Source organism: Acanthaster planci, linkage group LG21 (assembly GCF_054643075.1).
Source record: "Acanthaster planci isolate LZ-2023a linkage group LG21, COTS_SCS, whole genome shotgun sequence".
Lineage (NCBI taxonomy): Eukaryota > Metazoa > Echinodermata > Asteroidea > Valvatida > Acanthasteridae > Acanthaster > Acanthaster planci.
This window is the reverse complement of record NC_141797.1, coordinates 10,079,044-10,100,249: the sequence shown is the minus strand read 5'-3', so window position 1 is coordinate 10,100,249 and position 21,206 is coordinate 10,079,044. Positions and strand designations below refer to the sequence as shown.

The 21,206-nt window shown below is 40.2% G+C and overlaps 1 protein-coding gene across 3 annotated transcripts in view; it reads left to right on the top strand.

Moving 5' to 3' along the window:
• LOC110981176 (uncharacterized) overlaps positions 1-21,156 on the top strand; it is a 29,922-nt gene extending 8,766 nt beyond the window's left edge. For 2 of the 3 annotated variants that reach the window (XM_022238520.2, XM_022238521.2), the window contains exons 5-23: positions 468-620; positions 2,550-2,612; positions 3,403-3,516; positions 3,920-4,000; positions 4,603-4,743; positions 5,255-5,335; positions 6,198-6,268; positions 7,215-7,326; positions 7,645-7,861; positions 8,873-8,964; positions 9,538-9,594; positions 9,784-9,856; positions 10,226-10,451; positions 10,851-10,924; positions 11,083-11,132; positions 12,908-12,990; positions 13,285-13,336; positions 13,662-13,802; positions 14,235-21,156. In XM_022238520.2, coding sequence (XP_022094212.2) covers positions 468-620; positions 2,550-2,612; positions 3,403-3,516; positions 3,920-4,000; positions 4,603-4,743; positions 5,255-5,335; positions 6,198-6,268; positions 7,215-7,326; positions 7,645-7,861; positions 8,873-8,964; positions 9,538-9,594; positions 9,784-9,856; positions 10,226-10,451; positions 10,851-10,924; positions 11,083-11,132; positions 12,908-12,990; positions 13,285-13,336; positions 13,662-13,802; positions 14,235-14,333 — 1,980 coding nt within the window. In that variant the 3' untranslated portion in view covers positions 14,334-21,156. Of the gene's footprint in view, positions 1-467; positions 621-2,549; positions 2,613-3,402; positions 3,517-3,919; positions 4,001-4,602; positions 4,744-5,254; positions 5,336-6,197; positions 6,269-7,214; positions 7,327-7,644; positions 7,862-8,872; positions 8,965-9,537; positions 9,595-9,783; positions 9,857-10,225; positions 10,452-10,850; positions 10,925-11,082; positions 11,133-12,907; positions 12,991-13,284; positions 13,337-13,661; positions 13,803-14,234 lie in introns of those variants that run through there. The other variant, XR_015423599.1, reaches the window with a different exon arrangement.
• Positions 21,157-21,206: the final 50 nt, after the last annotated feature.

Genomic DNA, 21,206 nt, shown 5'->3' with positions numbered 1-21,206 from the left:
GACGGCCCTAAAATAAATGACAAAGTTATTCTTGTCTATCCGTTGTGCAAGAAAAGTGGAACAGTAACCATTGTTAAACTTCCTTGGATGTGATAAAGTACATGTACATGTAGATGTTTGCAAATATTGATTTAAGGCTTAGCAACAGTGTTTTTTCTTTATTGAAATAAATGGAGTTTCCGGCAGATTATGTAAAATTCTACTCAGTCTTTTGTTACTTTAAGTGTACTTGTAATTTGCTTTATTTTTGTGTTTTTTGCCACAATAGTAGAACTCATAAAAGCTCATAAAAGGTCATATTTATCAGATTAAATTAAACCTTTCATACCCAGCCCCATTTATGGAATTTGAGTTTTCAAACAATTGGAAAAATGTGTTTTGAGACATGAAAGCATGTGCAGATCATCATGCAAATATTTTTATCTGTGACTCAGCTGAGAACGTGCATTCTTTCCTCCCCCCACCAGGATTACTTTGATCTGGCCCACAACCTTGAGTGCGGCGTCACCAACTCACTACAGGAGGCCGCTGTTCACAAGCACGCCTTCCTGGACGACGTCGTCCATCACCGCGACAGCCTACGGCAGGAGATGAAATCCAAGGACTCCAATCTGCTGAAGGTAAAGTTGATGGGCGCAGGATAACTAGGCAATTACTGGAGTTGGCTCGCGTCATTGCACATGTACCTACACGTACGCATACATATTACCATACGTGGCTGACCACCGCTGGGATTATGGATTAATCGATTTTCAGACTGGGAAGGAAAATCCTAAGTGCAGATTGATGGTAAATAGGTAAAACCAAAGAGCGGAAGACTGCCCTGTTGGGAGCTGTTAATTTTAGATCATGTAATTGGTAGATCGCGATTATGGACATGCACTTGAGTTTGACTGTGATAATAATTTTCATAATTTGGTTTGTGTAATTGTCCATAAGATCATCAGCAATGCACTACACGCAAAAAACTGCATCAGACAAAACGTAACCAACAAGAGATCAAATTAAGATAAGTCAGGCTTAGCATATTCAGGTAGAAAACTTGACCTACAGTTTAACTACATGCAAACTGCAGGGGCCAATTTCATAGAGCTGCTTAAACACAGAACTGGCTGAAGCACAAAAAAACCTAGCTTAACAAACAATGGTTATCAGCTCAAACTCTATCTGATTGTCATTCTAACCAAAAGACAGGTAAAACCATTCCAAAACAATAAACACCACAAGAAGTTTTGGCCGGTAACCTGATTTGTCAAGCAAGGTTTTTTTTCACGTTAAAACAAATTTTTCACTTAGGCAGCTCTATGAAATTGTCCCCTGTACTTAAAAGTCTAGAACATAATAGAATTACATGTAAAAAAAAGAGCTGCCGCATTAACTTGAAGGCCAATGGCAAAAAGAGGCCCTAATTTACTTTGCAAATTGCCCTAGCTACATACGTGTACGTGTTTGTATTTTATGTTTTTGTGACCATGAGTTTTTGAAATTGCTGACATTCATTCAGTGCACAACAAAACGTGATAGTAATTCTCGTCCTGAATCGGTTTTAATCTGATATGATTTAAATTGCCGATAGCTTAAGTTATGCGCACAACAAAACGTGATTCTAATTCTCGTACTGAATCCGTTTTAATCTGATATGATTTAAATTGCTGATGGCTTAATTTATGTCATTAAAGGGCCATTAATTTTGCTTGAACTGCAGCCTTATGCACCTGTTACTTTTATCACTGACATTGAACCTTAAAGAATGCTGTCAGAATCAATATATCAGCCTTTGGGGTCAGAGACGTCTTAGCCGCCCCTTCAGTTGATTAGTCAAACTGGTTTTTTTTTTTCCTTTTTTTGGGATTTACAGTACTGCAAGAATTTGTTTTCATTTTTGTGATATCATGGGATGTTCTGCATTGCTGTGCTTTTAATTTGTACATGTAATTCTGTTGTCTTTTCACCAGAGTCAGAAACGTCTCCTTGGAGAGTAAACACAAGAAAGGCTTATTTTTGGTCACTTTTCTTTGATGAATTATTTTTTTTTAATATGGCATCCCAACTGAAACTAACAGACAAGTCAATTTTGGTAGCTTTGTTATAAACCCGTTCATTGCAAAGGGTAAAAGCTTGAAGGTAAAAGAAGTGAGTTGAGACTTATTCTTGCCCAGTGAGTCACGTTTATTCCCCTCCCCATGGTTCCCATTCTCCTCGGCCAGGAAAAGAGTTGACCAATCTTAAACTTGAAGACACTTTATTACTAGTTCATTTGAGGTGCATTTAACATTTTCAAGTGGAGATTTCTAGCGTCTCCGGTGCAGTTTAAGTACATGTAGATACCCTGCTGCTTCTTCTCAAAGTCCGTAGAGGTGGTACTTGCATTGTCTGGTCCATTATTGATACACGGTGGTAGAGTCAATTTATCATGGCTTCACATGAGGTCATCAGTGCTCATGTATGCATTAGAGAGAAAAAATAAATGCAACAAAAGTGTCACTTTAAGCTAAGGGGACAGCTAAAGGTACCGATATCTTAATGATGTTAGTCTTCATGTGTAACAGACAGAGAAGGAGTACGCGGAAGCTTGGAAGAAGATGGCTCAGGATGGCAATGGAAACATTAAGGTACGCTACCGACATCAAAGCTCCACTCTTATTCACGATTAATCCACCCACGCAGTTTCAGGTTTCTGCAATTTCACTGATGAAACTGTCTATATTTCAGGGCGTCAGCTCAAATGGTAATGTGTCCTACAGTTTTGCTGAAAGTTAAAATTATGATGGCAATTGTCTGCCCAGCACGTGATCACTTTTCTTGCAAATGAAGCTGATGATGATATGTTGTATTTTAGAACATTTCTTGAAGAAGGTAATTTATTTAACATTCTCAATGAACGAGTCAGCCATATTGAAATTGAAAGTTAGGTCACATGTAACTCTTCATTTTTTAAAGATTAGAGTAGAAAAGAAACTCATGAAATTTCACATCAAATTAGTACCAGGGCCCAATTTCGTGGCACTGCTTACCACAGAATTCCTCTGTGCTCTAACCGCACTAGCAGAAAAATTCTGCGCCGACCTTTTAAGCACAGACTCCTTAGTTGCGGGATGTACTGGTACGCAAGCACACAAGCCAAAATTCCTCGCTAACCCGTGAAATATGTTCGCCGTAAGCACAGAATTTCCTGCTATGGTAAGCACCAATTTTTCACTTATGCTAGTGAAATTAGGCCCTGATGAATAATTACAAATTTTTGTACCTTAGTGTGTAAAGCCACATTATAAAAATATTAAAAGGGAGGCTTGGAATACACACAGTCTGGAGCCATCCTAAAGAACAGTTCACAGATGATCAAAGGGATTCAGGGGATAAGATCGAAATGGCTGTCACACAGGTCTATTGTTTTATTTCCAGAGTCCCAACACAGCGTTATGTTACAACAAGCACAATGGTTATGTGCTAGAATTGGCCGGTCTCAACAAGTTCAACGAGAGCGTACATGCCACAGTCTTGCCATCATTAAGCAGGGTGAATATATGCTTAGCGTGTTTGCTTTGCTAGGTTTCTTCGCGGATAGCACAATATACCCAAATTATTTCCAGTTCGTGAAGAACAGAAACCTGTGATCAGTAAGACTAGAAAGATATTCTCTAAGCACAAATCACTTCATGCTGGCCAAAGTTCATGCAGTATGGACTATTTTGTCTCGTTGTAAATTTTTTAATTTCTTTGTGAATTGCTACCATATACATATCAGATTTAATTGAAAATTTAAAAAGCAGGTGCAGTATGAAAGGATAAAACAATCATATTTTAGTATTTATGTGCTGATTAAATAAACATTAACATAGCGATGGCATTTCAGAAGATGTGAATATTGATAACTTGTAATAGTATGTTAATGTTTCATTGACGTCATGTTTATTGCAAGGAAATTGAGCGAGTCCACAGCGAGATTGCCGATCTTGTCATCCAGGGGCTCATCAAACATGCGCAGCTGACGAAGTCAAAGGTAAAGATGGCTGTTGGAAGGGTTTTTTTTTTTCTTAATCTCATCTTTGATCTTCTCCGTCTCAGGCTTTGTCTCGGACATCAGAACTGCTTGCAGGAAAGCAGTGTTCCAACTGAAGGAAAATACTTCTTTGTGGCATTCAGGCTGAAAACATGGCTACAGTTTGAAGCCTCTCCAGTTAAACATTTATTTTTTGTGGTTGAAACTCTTTCATGGGGTAATGAGTGTGTGAGAAATCTCAGAATATTTGACAGTATGTCTGCAGTAACTTGACATCTGTCACGGCTTATTTCAATCACTTGTATTGACAAGAAACTTTAGGTTTTTATGGTAAGCTTGTGATAAACCATCACTAGCAATTCCTATGCATGTCATGGGAATTGAGCAGGACCAGGAGAGGGTGCCATTTTCCAAGAAACAGAAGCTCCTTTGGTAGGAACTTCACATAACTGGTTCACAAGCAGCTATGATGTGCATGCGTTACGGTCACGTCACTACTAACAAAACAAACACTCCTGACCAGCATGGCTCTTTTCAACCAACGAAGGGGTGCTTCTGCTCAAGGGGGATACCTTATGATCACTTTACAATTGTTCTTTCAGCTTAGTGTGCACGGTAATCACATGGATGCAGTGGTCCGTGCACTGCAAGACATTGAGGTGTCAGGCGAATCCGTGCATTCACCATCCGAGAAGGAACCGAGGCGTTACAGTTTTGTCAAACCGGATCACAGTGCATCTAGGGTAAGCCTGTTCTGTTAACATTTGTGACTGCATCCCACAGGAGATCCTATTTTTAGTAATTCCGTTAAGGCCGGCTCATACTCTGAGAGTGAACACAAATGTAAACAGATCAAGTTTTTATGCTGTGACTGCGCAAAAGTTGAACACATTGTGATTCAAGCAAATTTGGCTGCAAGTATTTTGCGACATCAGATTCGCGTGACAGAGTATGAACCGGCCTTTAGTTTGCACAAGAAAAGAGCAAAATGAGTTCTATGTTTTGATGTATCGCCCACGTTGACATCCTCGCGAAAATGAGCATTTGTTGAGGGTTCTCATTAATTACACGGTGGACGATTCTCTCGAAGGCCTTTCATTCAAAACTCACTCTGGCGACTTGTGACCCATTTTGTTAGGTTGGATCACATTTACAATTTATGTTCCTGAAAGCTTCAGCAAGGTAGATTCTTCAGTCGTTTAAGTGAGTGGATCCGGACTTGTGCACACGTTTGGGTTTTCTCCTCTCCTCTAGGACTTTGTTGAGACCAAGCTAGTGATGAATTTAGCCACAGGGAGGGTGCTGCGTGACAAACATGAGACTCTGGTCAGGGAGGTAAGGAAATGGATACTTTTACCCCAAGAGTCCTCAATTCTCCGATTTTGCATACATCGTAGGGAGTTTGGATCAATCTTATCTGCTTATTTACTGCCTGGAAAATATTGACAAACAGTTATAATGACTGGTAACGGCTCCATTTCAGTCTCATGTAATCAATTTTGCCAAGATATTTTTGGTTACTCAGTCTTGTTTTTGTATCTTTAAATCTCCTACTAACACAAGTCACAGGCCGTCTAAAATTCCTCCCATGTGTCTTGCATCGATACATAAATGTGATGTATAAAGGTCATTTGATTGATCTTGACCAATAGGATGACTTTGTGCAGAACGCATCTTTGGATAGGAATGTTAAGATGTTGTGTTGTAGTCGAGACCTTTGCAAGACCAGACAGAAGACCATGCATAAGACCAGTCACAAGACCAGACACAAGACCAGACACAAGACCAATCACAAGACCAATCACAAGACCAGGCAGAAGACCAGTCACAAGACCAATCACTAGACCAGGTAGAAGACCATGCGTAAGACCAGTATCAAGTAGCAGGGTGAACGATGACAAAGGAATGCTTTGGTTGCAGTTCATTTGAATAGCTTGTGACTTGAATTCAGACTGAAGGTCTTGTGTTGGTCTTGAGGGGTTGTGTGAAGGCCTTAAGTGGCTTCGACTACAACCCTGTTAAGATGCGAAAAGATTTCCATTCAATGCATGTTGAGAGTTGACAGTTATGCCTTGTTGGTTTAGAGTGTGTTGTGGCCGTACATTTCTGTCTTCTTAAAGCTACTTATCCAGTCATGGAACCAATTACAGCTTTTAATTTTAAACACAGTAAAGAATAATTTTGCTTCACTCTGCAGGTGAATGATTTGGAGAGAAGAATAAACACAGAAAAGGAAATCTTGATGAAACTGACTAAGCAGCATGACAAGTAATTACCACCTGCACAATCTCAAACAAATTTAACTTACCCTCACCATAATATTGAAATTAATTCCCACCACCTGGGCAACCAGGATGAAACATACCAGCCAAACTGTCGTACTCCTTCATGAGGTCAGGCATCACCGCATAATTGACCAGAATTTTAAATGAATTGAGGTCTCGTTCATTTAAATACCTTTTAATCTATTGTGTGGTATTACCTGACCTCAAGAAGGAGTACAACTGGTTAGCAGGTCTGGAAAAATATACTTCAACTCAAAGATGAAACTCCATCTCACATTTGTGAGAAGTGATTTTTCCCCCGTGTGTCTTTTTTATAGTTTGCACGTATGTAGTCAGCACCTGTCCCTAAAACAGTGCTAACATTACAATGAAACAAAATAATTAAAATCCACAGAAATATGGCAGTATGCCATACAACGTTAGTTTTACCAAGGGAGTAAATATAAGCTTTGCCCGTTGTAAACTTGCGTTTATGACCTGCTCCGGAGAATGAACGCGACCAATGCCTGAGCCGCATTCATAAATACTGTTGTAGTCAGAGAGCCAATAGAAGTCAGTATATGTGATAAATTTCCAAGGATTTCGTTCAATAATTTTACTTTCAGTTTCCTGAATGCCCCCATCCATTTTATGGTATATTCCTTGTGTAAGTAGTCCAGAACAATCTCCTAATATGGGCTTGGTGCACATAAGACAAGTTTTGCTCGCTGAGTCGCACACGGACTCGTGACCGATATGCATGGATTAAACTGTCTCGTGTCCAGGTACCGGTGCTTTTTTACATAGCAGGCATTATTAAATCTCAGCAGGTGTTATCAAATGTTAATACATGGTCAAGTTGCACGTCGTTGAATAGGGAAACAGTCCGAGGTACTTCAAGTAGTATTCGTGGGTTATCTTAAGCCTCAATTACTCATTTAATTCTGTAGTATCAGAGCTAACCAGCAGCATGCCAAGGCAGCCGAGTTTCTGAAAAAGATTGCCAACCACAAGTACGACTTGCAACGAAGTGAAGTGTTTCTGGAAAGCAAACGAGCACAGGTTTGTACTGATGATCATCGTAATCAATAAAGCCAGTTAGAGCATGTGTGACGGTGTTACTTCACAGGATGAGATGTTTCTGATGTCGGAAGACCGTTCAATAAACTTATAAGAGTTGACCTTGGTGATGTACATTCTCGGTACAAAAAACAGGAACACTAGTCACAACTTGCTAACCGGTTTGAGACAGATGTCAAAATAAAGGTTGATTTACCGTGTTTAATTATAGAGGGCTCACTTCAGTTAGTGGACACACTTGTGGGAGAAATGTCTAATCCCGATTAAACTCAGGTGAATGCGATCTTTTTGCTGTATCAGCTACAACTATTTACTCGGGACATTTTGAGCTGGAAGCTCAGCAACGGCCATGCTGTGATGCCTGGCAACGGCGAACACTCGGAACAATCGTCGGTGTCCTCGGAAGCCAAGGATTCATTCTCAGACTTGCTGGACAACGGCAGGAGAGTGCATTGTTTCCAGGAGTATAACTTTAAGAAGCCGACTTTTTGTGATAATTGCAGAGGACTCCTGAAAGGTTAGTGACAAATAAAAGGCAGTGAGGATTTCCTTAGGGCTGAGTCAATTCCAATAATTCACTATTTGAATATTCGACCTTCAGTTTGATGGAATATCCGAATATTCGGTCGCACTGAGCGGCAGATTGTTGATGAAAATGCCAATATACAAAATCAGTTGCAATAACACACACAATTGTACATTATGATCAATGTAATAGCTTGTCGCATCTAGGAATATCTCCAGCCACGATTTAGCAAGATTGAAGAGATGAACAACACTTCTTGTCCTGTTGAAAATTTCTACTCCTTTAAATTGTTTAGTGAACAATTTACATTTTAAATCGTAGGATTTCTGACATCTTTCATTTGAAACTACTTGAAACAAGCCTCCATCATGCAATTTTTCTCATTTAAAACAAAAGAAAAATTTCCTTTTCTTTTCATGAAATTTGCATTTGAATATTCAAATTCGGAAAATAATATTTGAATATTCGAAAATGGATCGAATACTTAGTTATTCGGATATTTGACACAGCCCTATTGTTCCTTTGCTCGGAATATTCCTTCTCATCAGGCATGCAACTGTTCTTTGGTTCAAATGATTTCCTATTTTTATGTTGCATTTTTGACAACTTCAGATGTACTGAAGACCATTACAAGTTGAAAAAAAACTGTTGTTCAAAGTTCCATGTACTTGGACTTTTCTCATTGTTTCCTTCCTAGCTGCTTTCTAAATCATCCAAAATGTACTTTTTCCCCCCTCGTTGTGTTGGAACTTATTGTCCCAATTGCAGTTTTTTTCTCCAACAGTGACTTCCTTGTGCTGTTGCTGCCAATATTTTTATCTCGTTGAAAAGAACAAAAGGCTGAATGTCGGGCAACAAGACAAGTGCTCGGATCTACAAAAACTGATCCTACATCCCCCCCCCAAAGAAATTTCAAACATCCTGGTAAATTCTGTAAGATCGAGGAGGGCTGTTTGTTGGCAAGATTTAAAGTGTCACGAGTCTTGTTGATTTGTCTCGTAGGAATACTGAAGCAAGGTCTCCGATGCAAGTTGTGCAAAGCCAACGTGCACCACAGGTGCCAAGACGGCATACCTGCATGCAAAGGAGGCATGGTAAGTCAGTGTCGTCATGTCGGGATAACTTGTTAAAGAGCACCTCGAAGGAAAACATGTTTTCTCTGATTCCATATGTTCAAATAAATCTGGAAGCATCCAAATTGAGCGCAGTGTCATTTGTCTTCAGAGCTCTACTAAAACAAGCTTAAAAGGGCTTTTTTCCTGTTTATGCCAAGATGCGAATTCTGAATGTGCAATGTAGATTGCATCATTCTGAGAAAACAGAGGAAATGACGGGAACCCTCGCCCCGTGTTCATTCAGGATAAACCCTGTGCGTGCCAAATAAAGCATGTGGCCATTGTTTGGCATGTACACCGGTTTATCCATTACGAACACAGGACGAGGATTCCTGCTTTGAAAAAAAGAATGGAAAAACCAGTGAGAAAGAAAAGATTAGGAAAACAAACATAAGCTAGAAAGAGTCGGAAACTAATTGCATGGGTTTCTCATAATTAGCATCACAGATACCCACAGAATCACGGCATATTATTATCAGCAAGCCCTTTATTTTTTATCAGTAATGATTTCAAGTATCACCTTTAATTTTTACTCACTTTGATCTCATTCAGGAGAAACCCAACAGGGTGTTTCGCCGGCAAGCAAGCGTTCGTGACATCAAACCACTAGTATGCAGGTTTTTCCTTTTTCCCTCAATTTTTTTTTTGAGTGTGCAAATTTGTTGATTTTCTTACATTCTGACAGAAATGCTACTTCAAAATTGCTTGCCAAAATGGTCAAGGTTTAGTAATGGAAACTCGTACCAAGGCCTTTATAATGTTGATGAATTTCTTTCATTCATTTTCTTTCTTGGCAAGGTTGACAAGAAAAAGCTCTTACGTCGCCAGAAAAGTTCTTCCGAGCTGGAGATTCCCAGACAGTATGACTCCAGTGAGTGTTAGCTACTTCAAGTGATTTTGTTTAGCATTTAGTGCATATCATGAATGGAAAATAAGAAATCTGTTTGACTCGGAAAGAATCAGGCTAAGAACTAATCAATCATGCAAGGTTAACCTCGGAACTCATTAGTTTGAGTTACACAAGCTAAATGTTCAACCCTGGTTCCATTTCATTGGTTTTATTTTCCAAAGGTGTTATTGAGTTCTATATATACATTAGAATTTGAAAGAAATAGGGAAAATTGCTTTCGATGTGGCAGAGCGCCCTCCATCGTTCATGCTCATCAGACCCCACTGATGTCTAGATTCCTGAAGCTGGTTCAGGGACAAGTCCGTGTGTTACTGTAATCATTCTTATCAGATGTGGATCCAGTCTATGAAGCTATCAAGTGCGCTGCTAGTCTCTCCAATGCCAGTAGTAGCTCCTACATCGATACGTCTCCCCGTCCCAGCCTGGTATCCAGCACCTCGGCGACCACAGCTCACCAGTCGGGTTCCTCTCTCAGCGGCTCGCATTCCAGTGGAAGCACCAACTCCCTGTTTCCAGAAAGTCGGGATCTAGACAAGTCTAAATCGGCTCCACACAGGTGTGTTCTTAGTTCAGTGGGGTTCAGAGTTGGCAGAATGGATAAGTGTACTTTGGAAATGTGCAGTACATAGAGGAGGAACCTTAAGGGGTTTCTCTGCTGATGTCTTATGGTCATTAGGCACCAATTTTTGTGAAATCATAACAACCATTCTTGCAAAGTGTTCATATTTCCTAGACAGGTAGACTTTGGTAGATAGTGATAGAATTGAATTGATTGAAATGAAATTCAAATTTCGCATGTGTTCATATCTGGTGTCATGCTGAGCATGCCAAGTTTCAAGCAGATTTGCCCTTCGACAGCTAAGATCTTTTGAGGTGGATGGAACCTTCACCCATTCTGGAAATCAAGGGACTGAGGAATGTAATCAGCTTCTCTTGATTGTCTTGATTTCCACAGTCCGAGTTCAACATCCACCAGACGTAAGATACTGGAGACCTACGGCAAGAGCATGTCCTTGGACACAGAACCTTGTAAGTCACATGTCCTCTTAACACTTGATTACATTGAGAGAAAATCTTTGCATTTTTGTCTGGCACCTGGCAAAAACAGTGGCTTGACCAATCAGAATTCGGCTGTTGCTCATGAATATGTATGAGGCGTAGTAAATGTGGCATTCCATTTTCTCCAGCCCTTCGGCAGCAGCATACACACGGGAGGAACAGTGAGCCTTCTGTCAGGGTGAGATAGCATGCACTGTGGGTGGTCATCATAGTCCCATCATTTGGAAGTAGTTTTGATTGCCTTTCATGCTTGGCAGTATTATGTTCGCAGTACACAAATCATGAATATTTATGAGTGCAATGGTTAGAAGAATTTCAGGAGGTGACAAATGAACTGTTTGATTCCATCAGGCCAATCAAATGATTGTATCCCAAAAGTTCTTATTAATATTTACAGTCCTTCATCTTTCCGCAGAAGATTGAGGACTGGTAGGACAAAGGGAACAAATTTTTAATTGGATAGTAATTTGTGAAATCGGGAAGATCAATGCAGATGTGCCAGATCTTGAAGTTGTAACTCTCGAATTGGAGCATGAATGAAGTAAGCTTTCCTAGGAGCACTGTAGAGTATTCGCTTTGCTTGTCTCTGTGCCGACACGTAGTCGCTTACTACTTTCGATCATTTTGTACTTGGTCGAATGCTTTAGTTGCACGCAAGATATTCACCAGTGCATCCTTTAGTAGGCTGCCTGAGCCGTCCAGTAGTCCGGCCACGACGCCGTGGTCGAGTTTCGTTTGCTGACCAGGTGGGCATGATGACCAGTGTTGTTGTACGGTGCAGTGGTGCATGCATATGTGCTCGTTGTCTTCCTGTTCACCCTTGTTCGGAGTGTGCATCACCCCACAAGTAACATTGGATTGTTTTTAGTTCAGGTCATTGAAAAGCACATGTATATGAAGATAAGGCCAGTTCCAGACTCAATATTTTAGGGGTGGGCCGAAGCAAATAAAGCAGTGTCCCCGGTGCACTTCTGCATTAACTGATCCCACCAGCCACTATTAAGAAGCTGCTCAGAAACAGTTTCTCGAACAAAATGGCGCTGTCTGTACAAAACGACCTCCATTTAAGACGTTTAATATCTTCACTCTTATTGATTAGAAAAAAATCCACATTGGTTTTGGGGGGACCCTGTCTCCCCCCCCTGATCTGCCCTTCCCCCAGATCTACCCTTCCCCCAGATCTACCCTTCCCCCAGATCTACCCTTCCCCCAGATCTACCCTTCCCCCAGATCTACCCTTCCCCCAGATCTACCCTTCCCCCAGATCTACCCTTCCCCCAGATCTACCCTTCCCCCAGATCTACCCTTCCCCCAGATCTACCCTTCCCCCAGATCTACCCTTCCCCCAGATCTACCCTTCCCCCAGATCTACCCTTGTATGAAGAGTTTGGTGTTTGAAGCTGGTGTAACAAAAGTTAATGCTAACCCTAGATGTGAAATGACAAGGGAATTGTGATTTTGGGGGAATGTGAATTTTAAGACTGTGATTTTTAGAATTGTGAAATTAGGGATTGTGAATTTTGGGTTTGTAAATTTTGGGAGTGTGAATTTTTGGGACGTGAATTTTGATGATGTGAATCACAATGTGATTTTGAAATTGCAGTTTTTTTAATTCATATGCTGCTAATAAGCATATGCATATTGAATGCAAATTACGATTTACTCATTTGTGGGCTTGGCATCTAGTATTTATCAAGCAATATTACAGCTTTCATGTTTTTGGCATTTTACTGGCTAACCAAGTAAACAAGTACCTAAATCAGTTTCAATGTGTCATGTTTTGCATGGGTATTGTGGGATGAAAGTCAGTAAATTTAAGTCAAGTGTTTTTTGTGTTCATCTTTCGTCATGTATTTTTCGTTTTGAACATGCTGTCTTCACTCCTGTTACATTGTTTCCAAGCATTTCGTGAATTGAAGAGCAAGTCATAAACCACTTCATTTCTTCTTGCAGTCGTCAAGTCCAAGCTCCAATGATCAAGACTTTGTGGCTTTGTATAACTTTGAAGGCATGATGAGAGACGACTTGTCTCTGAGGTAAAATTTCACTGGTGAAAACTTCATCAGTTTTTAAGAAGCAATTCTCTCACTCTTTGGTCAAATGGAAGCCCCTAAATTACTCCAAAATCTTCCACTACGCACAGTTCTGAGCGCCGCACTCTGATTTTATCAGGTTTCTTTAACTGACTGTCCGAAGAAAACTTTTCTTCAAACATTAAGTCTAGAAATTAAGCGTGATCAGTGATTGTTGCTTCATCTGGGAATCACCTGGCGTGTATCTACAAATGATCCTTAATTTGATGATTTCAGTGTTACATCTGCTTTTTCTAGAGCCGGCGATCGTGTCCATGTGATTGATAAAAGAAGTACAGAGTGGTGGAAGGTACATACCTCAGCACTATTCATTTTGTTTTGCTTTGTTTCAGTCCGTTTCATTTCACTTTTAGTTCATTTCAAATCTCAAAAGTGAAATTAAATTATATGAAATGGTGGAATGCGGTTTCATTTAATTTACTTTTATGAAGTGAAATGAGCACAGAGTAGTGGAATGTAAATTCTTTATCACTTCTTCTCACTTTCACGAAAGTAAAATGAAAGGAGTACAGAGTTATTTCATTTTCAGCTTGTCTTAAAAGTAAACTGAAGTGTTTGTATTGTTATTTTGATGCAAACCGTAAATAAACTTTTCCCCTCATGGTTTTTCCCAGGGAGAGTTGAACGGCGAGTGTGGTTTCTTTCCTTCCTTTTGCGTGACATCACTGAAGCCCTGGGAACATGTGGTGAGAGTAACGCGAACCTACAAAGCATCGCAAGACGTCAAGGATGGGATTGCTCTCAAGAAAGATCAAGTCAGTTTACATTCACTCCATTTTTTTTCCCAGGGGAAACATTCTCTTAATTAATTCTCAAGGGTTGAAATTTGTGGCTGAAACCCCACAGAGTGAGGCTAAAATGAGACCATTTTCTGCTCCTTTAAACATTGCAAAGTATTAAAATTAGCTCTTTATTTGATATATCAGTTCAGAATCCTGATGCAGATGGGCATTATGAAGTGAAAAATAGTGAGGGTTCCTGGCAAACTCCTTTGTTCAAGATCCATTTAAATTCCCTGAGATTACAACTTGTTCTGCTGACTTATGGCCTAGTTGTTAGGTTGGGCCACATCTTGGAATTTATCACACTCCTGCCCAGGTAGCTTTGAAATCATCAGAATTATTATTCAACTTATTTGGCCTTGATGTCCTTGTTGGGATTTTGTTTTTCTTCTTTTGGTTTGTCAGGTGGTGATTCAGACCTCCAATGAAGATGGCGGTTGGGTGCATGTATGTAGCAGGAAACAAACGGGATTGTTTCCATACAAATACCTGCAGCCCATCTAACAGCTTGAGGTTTGGCAAACTTTGTCTTCTCACAATTCAACTTGAGATTGATTCATTCGTGTCTTGCACTCGCTGTCGGACATCGACATCCAGACATGTCAGAAAGGCAGGGAGCCAGCAAGCAAGAAATGAAGGTGATATGTACGTCAGACTGGATAGGAATGTAAACATGTACAAATCAACGTTGTGTGGGAATAGATTCATTGATGGTTGAAACGTTGAGACTAGGAAATGTCATGATGAGAAAACGACAACCCCGTGATTGGGTCTGATGATGTGATGTTGAATTGGACGACTACGTTCATTTTTACCTCAAGATACTCAACGCCATTGTTGCAATAATGCTATCAATTTTGATTTACTTCTTACACCGTTTTATGATGCGAAACAGGTGTGAAATTTTACTTGTCAAACTGTACTTCTTTCTATGATACTATTCCATAAATTTTATTTATTGTAATGTAAATAAGGAAGTGTTGTCATTGGTCGTGCAATTTACATTTGAAATATTAAGTATACTGATTTGTGATTTCGTCTTTGAGAAACTGTTTATTTTTGACAAGGAATGCCATAAAGTGGGACATTTTGAAAATGTGATTGTCAGAATTCGGCTGCACGTGGCGGTTACTGGGAAGATGTGCTGCATTAAAGCACAGCGTCGTTTTTAGCCAGAAACAAAAGTTGTAACCTGAAGTGCATGCATCACTGGTAAAATGGGCTACATTTCAATGCCTGCGTCATGACTTCATGAGTCAAGAATTTTTGATTAATTCATCAAGTGGAAATTTTGGAGGAGAAATTTCCGCGGAGATTGCTATAGTTACGTTGTTGTTTTAAGCATGAGTTGCTCCTGAAAGTGGCACTTTTTCTTGGTGTTTGAGTTTTATTCACCGAACAGTATAGTCTCTATGAGATAGACGACGGCCGAGTTTACTGAGAACCAGGTACTCAGCCAGGGCTGAGAAATTAGTTGCTCAGACTAACTTGGAGGTGAACTGAATTTTAAAGAAGAGTACAGGTCAAGTTCTTGATTTACCTGGTCTGATTTAAATATTGAACTGTGTTTTAATTTCACGTTTGGTACTGTTAATATTATGCGAAGTCAAACGTGATTGTGTCATCTTCAGACACGCCATCATGAATGGTGAGATGAGGCATCCGTCATGTTGTTCACACAATCTGATACACTGCTGGGCCATGCGCAGTACAGATTGCACCCAAAGCAGAGAGAAAACCAAGATTGATGAACATGTTTTGATTTTATTGATTGAGTCTTGGTAACTCAAAGCCAATGCCAAATAAAATTGTGTTCATTTGTAACTCAAATTAAGAGAAGTAATACCTCGCCTGTTGAGTCTCCAAATATCATGCTGTCAAATTTGAACTGTCCACCGTCCAGTATTTGAACTATTTTAGCCCCAAAAGTACTGTACTTTTGCATGTACATGTTGCAATTAAAGTACTGTGTCCTTAGCAACCAGAGTACTGTGCCCATAGTAACCAGAGCACTGTATCCGTGGCAACCAAGTGCTGTGTTAATTCATATTTATGCGTGTTCGTACTTGCTGTATATTTTGCTGAGTGACGTGACAGTTGGAGAGTTTGACACAAACATTTCCTCGGCCTGCATTTTCAATTACTATGAAATTCAGATAGTCACCTATGGATTGGTTTGGAGATTTGATTTGTAAGATACAAGAATCCTTAAAGCTTCACAGAATAGACAACATTGAAACATCGTTAGTAAAATTTGTTTCTTTTTTTGACCCATGGAGAATTGTTTTTACCTTTGTCCAACAGAAGGCTCTTTCAGTACCTCAGAGCAGTTCACATTGGTACAGGCGAAGTATTTCATATGCATTGATCGTTTCTTTGGATATCCTTTTTTGCATCGGAAAGAATAATTGTATCCACCTTGTTACTTGTAACCATGTTGATAAACACAAGGGTACCAGACACGGGAGATGTGAAGAAGCTGTTATAGGTGGTCATTATTTGATATTTTGTAAAACTTGATAAGCCTGACAAAATCAGAGGAGATGCTTTTATTGTGATAGCACCACATTCATGTGCATGTCCCACCAGTGGTGGCAGCTGGGTGGGGACAACTCTTGTCCCACCCCCCCTCCCCAGGTCATCTGTATTGAGTTACCTACGTCTGGACATACAATATAGACCTATTTAACAACGTCCTTGAAAGGGCTGTCTTTTTATAAACTCGATGGTATAGCCGGGAGGCAGGAAAGGGGACTTAACTGACCCCCTGTGTGGGAATTCTTGCCCCCCTGAGAAGAGCCTGACTATGCAACTGTGTCCCACGTGCTCTTAAACTTGACGCCTGTGATTTTTTGGGGGGCAAGTCCAAAGACCTGCTTGGTCCAATAGGCATTCATCGTGACCTGCACGTAAGACTAGTATCACCCTGGTAATGGCATCTAAGTCTGGTTGCTAAGTTACGCTCTTCTTCTGGTCCCAGAAAAATCCAGAAGAGTTGAGATTGTTTCAAACCACACTTCCCCAGAGATTGGACAATCCGCTTCCTACAATCCTCTTCCAAGGGCAGAGTCCGTGTTTCACCAGGTCAAGGGATATTGTGGAGTGACTGAGCCTGGAATTTTTTGAGACCAATAACAGTGTATGTGAATAAGCCCATCTAACCAGTAGCTTAGACAAATATGGAAGGGCTGCTTAGCACCGTGATCAGAATATCGACAAGAATATAATATCAAATCAGTGCTCTGAAATATGTGATTGCCGAGTTTACGGTTCAGTTACCCTGAAGAAGGTACTCAGTTACCAAAAGCTCGGCAGTTCTGCTTGCCCTGAAGAAGTTACTCAGTTACTAAAAGCTCGGCAGTTCTGCTTGCCCTGAAGAAGGTACTCAGTTACTGAAAGCTCGGCAATCACATATTTCAGAGCACTAAATTCATATTACATTCTTGTCGATATTCTAACCAGTAGCCTGTTTGACGTATCAAATGTGTATATTGCTGTTAGCTTCAGAAACTGTCTAAAGTGCCAAGTGGTTAATGTAATGTAAAATCTAAGGCAGTAAGTTGCATCTTATAACCAGAGAGAATATTCAGAACCCCTTCCAGGTGGCATGTTTCATTTATTGCCCAGTCTAACAGGTGTTTCTAAAAGCTTTTCCAGGAGCAGGAAATTTTAGGCGAGTATACTAGGAAGTTTGGGAGACATGCATGTACAAAAGCACTGAAACAGGAATTTAAGTATTATAATTTTTGATGACGTATTGTGAATTCTTGCCGATGTCAATTTTATGTGTAGTGTTTTAGTGGAGAAGTGTACAAAATTTGAAACTTTTCAGGTGTACTTTGTTAATTGATGGAAACGGACTTCAGAATTTGGATGGAGAGAATGATTGTGAGTTTTATGGAGGTTTATCTGTTGGCCTCCCAGACCAATCAAAATCCACCAAAATGATTGATTTGCTTCACACGGGAATTGATGTCCCTTGGCAGTCCAAGTGAAATGGTGTGCCAATTGATTTCTGATCAGTGATGGATTTTGGAGGATCCAGGAAGATTGTAATGAAAGAAAAATGGCTTTGGATGAATAGAGTTCGGGTGATAAACAAAAAGAAGGTCGTGATTTTGGAGGTTGGGTAATTCAGAAATTTGAGGCATGCCATTGATGGTAGTACAGCGTTGGTGTATTCACCCTAACCAACCTCAGGGTGAGAAACCTGTATATTGAAAATTGGAGGGCTTGGAATCGTGAGGAATTTTATTTAAGAAGTCGCTTTCCATTTCTGAATGAATTTTGAGGTTTTGTAAATAGCGCATTCTTGTTTTTGAGGTTTTGTGCAGGCACAAAGATAGTCATTTGTTTCACATTAACTCGCCGAAAAAGTCCCACACATAAATGTGGGCGTATATTTTTATCAGTGATGATACCACGGTATGCAATAGTACAGTTGAATTGAGGATTTTGAAATTGTGAGAAAAAATGATCGTGTTTGTTTGTGAAACATGCATTTTTATGATTTTTAGATGCAACGGTCATTGGCAGATTCAGGTCACTTCAGCATGTTTTTTTAATCTCTAGATGTTCTGATATGACAACTACATGTGACCAGTGGATATAGACCCCTATTTCGGGGCAGCCATCTTGCTTTTCTACCATTCAAAGCAAGCTGAGGCTAGAAGGAAAAATATTCTGTTCCTTTTTATCATGTGAAGTAGTTGTATTACTGTTGCCAGTGGGTCTACGGGGAACAAGACAAACATGGCAGCATCAGGGTAAAGGTTTACAGACGAATTGGAGACCATGTTAACAAGGGGCCTGTTTGTTTCACACGGATCTGAATCTCGATCAGTGATCCTAACGCTGGTTCGCACCATTTATTTGGTGAGTTTTGGTGTCTGTAAACCAACGATGGATCAAGATCCGTGTCAAACAAACATGACCATTGACTGGTCATTTGCAGTGGCCCCCACCAATGGCGGCATTTGAAGCAAGATATGGGACGGAGAGAGCCCCCGCCTTTGTGTTGGTCATTGTTTGATCGGAATCTCAGGAATTCTTTACAGACTTCTAGGGGGGATGTGTTAGGTAACAATAGTCTAGAGTGTGTATAGGGATTGAACAGGTAGGGGGGTACCCATCCGTCCCATATCTTGCCTGGTATAAATGGCGGTAAGCACTGTGATAGCTATTGGGTGGAGCCACTATTCATTGCTATCCATAGCACCCAACACAATGCTGGTCCCCATTGATGGGGGCCATCAGGAATGTCCTCCAAAACGTTGCTGGATTTGCCCATATCAGTGCTGGAGAAGCACTACATGAAGCCAGCTTGGAGCACCGTGATGAAATATTCTGGATTCTTTCATGTCTGAAATATTGCACGGAAATTAAAGAACTCGAAAGTTTTTTTCTTTTATATAGGTGATTTGATATAAATATAAATATATATGCAAACAAAATATGTGCACTTAATTGTTAGTGTGTGTTTGTGATGAAACTGTGGTGCAGGGGTCATATTTATACACGTTTTATGGAAAGTGTTGCCCAGGTTGTAAAAAACGTATTTTCTTGACAGTAAAGGTAGAGGGACGTGCACTAAATGATGTAACGTTTCTATGGTTACCAACCAGTGTAACAGAATCACCTAGTGATGACCTACCAGTGATGATGCTTAATCTGGTGACTGATTACTCCCATAGTATCAGGCGTCTGAGATGTACGTAGTATCCCAAATGTAACTCCTAGTCCCGACTTTTATTTGGAAAGAACTAGTTGTCATTGGTACCTCTGACCTCTTGTTTAGACTGATCCATTAATCCTTGCCCCATTGTGTTCTGACCAATCAAAGCTGTGATTCATGCCCAACATAGGAGCACGAAAGTCCGACATGCGTGCACACGCGTATGATGCTCGGGGCTGGAACAGGTAGTGTGGCACTGGAGAAGAACACCTGTAAAGTGCCCATGTGCCCGGGGCTTACTGGATTGGTCTGTTGACACGTCTAACATATTAAGCTTCAGAATCTCATAGTTTTGGATTGTGGAGGGTGGAAGTTCAGATTCACAAGCTAAATTTTTACCGTTCAACTGAAAAATGATTAAAATGTGCCGAGTTGATTTGCACAATCGTAAAGAGGTGAAGATTAATGAAATCTATGCATTAATTATAATTATTTAATATATAATCATGTGATGAAATATGGATATATTGCTATGGTAATAGTCTGGTGAAATAGTTTTAGCCACGTGGGAGAATATGTGTAACGGAACTCTATCATCCATGCAGTAATTAGCCTCTCAGGTATAGTACGTGTCATGGACGGTTGGTATATTGTAGAGACAGGTAGCTGACTATAACAGTGGTAAATACGTTCATTTTTTATTTCCTATTTATCATCCTTGATATAGTGACAAGTTAATCTTAGTTTAGTACCTACTGTACGCGTATATGTCCATTGATAAACAAATGTTGACCTCTTATATTGGCCAGTAGCGACAGCCGTTTGTTGGCTTGTGGATTGTGATGTTGCATTTTCCTGAGGACTATTGGAATTGTCTAGAATGTGTATGAGAACCTGTATCATTCTGAGGACAAGGTGTGGCAAATCCCAAATGCATATACATGGAATTGTTCATAATAGTAACGAAGAGTATTCATTACAGCAGGTGCTGTGTTATGCTTTGCTGTAATCACAGCAGGTGCTCTGTTATGCTTTGCTGTAGTCACAGCAGGCGCTGCCGTGAAGTCAGACGTTCAGTGTAATGAATGTGTAAGTTGACTTCTCCATGTTGAACGTACCCACACTAAGAGGTTGGGTATGATCAGATTCAAGTATGTTTTTTGTATGATCTTACCAGGTTTGTTTCATGGGAAATCATAATTGAGAAGTACAGGTGACTTATTCATCTGAGGTCAAAGAAATTGAGCTTCTGCATTATTTGAATTCAATTCAGGCTTTTCTTTGTTGTTGAATCCCGAGAGAATCGTCAACACAAGAGCTGGGTGAGTTTGCTCTCTCTGAGTTCATTCAAATTGGGCTCGTTATAAAACACTTGACAGGGAGAGTTGGACAATGTGACTCTTGTTTCCATTGTGAAGTTTTGTATCGTGCTCTTGAGGGGGTTTCGCTCGTCAGTCTTTCAGATCGGAGCAACCACCCATCCAGTAACTCGATGGAATGTTGGCAGCTGGTCTGCAATTGCTTGCCATAACAAGCGGAAGACTTGATTTCACTTGGTAAATATGAACAAACTGTGTACAACAATGTGGCTCCTTGGGCTGTCTTGTAGCTGTAGTGTATCAGGAAATAAAGAGTCACTTGACAATGACAGAACTGTCTCCCGATGATTCATGATTTGTGGGTTGTAAGAGCACCAACAATCC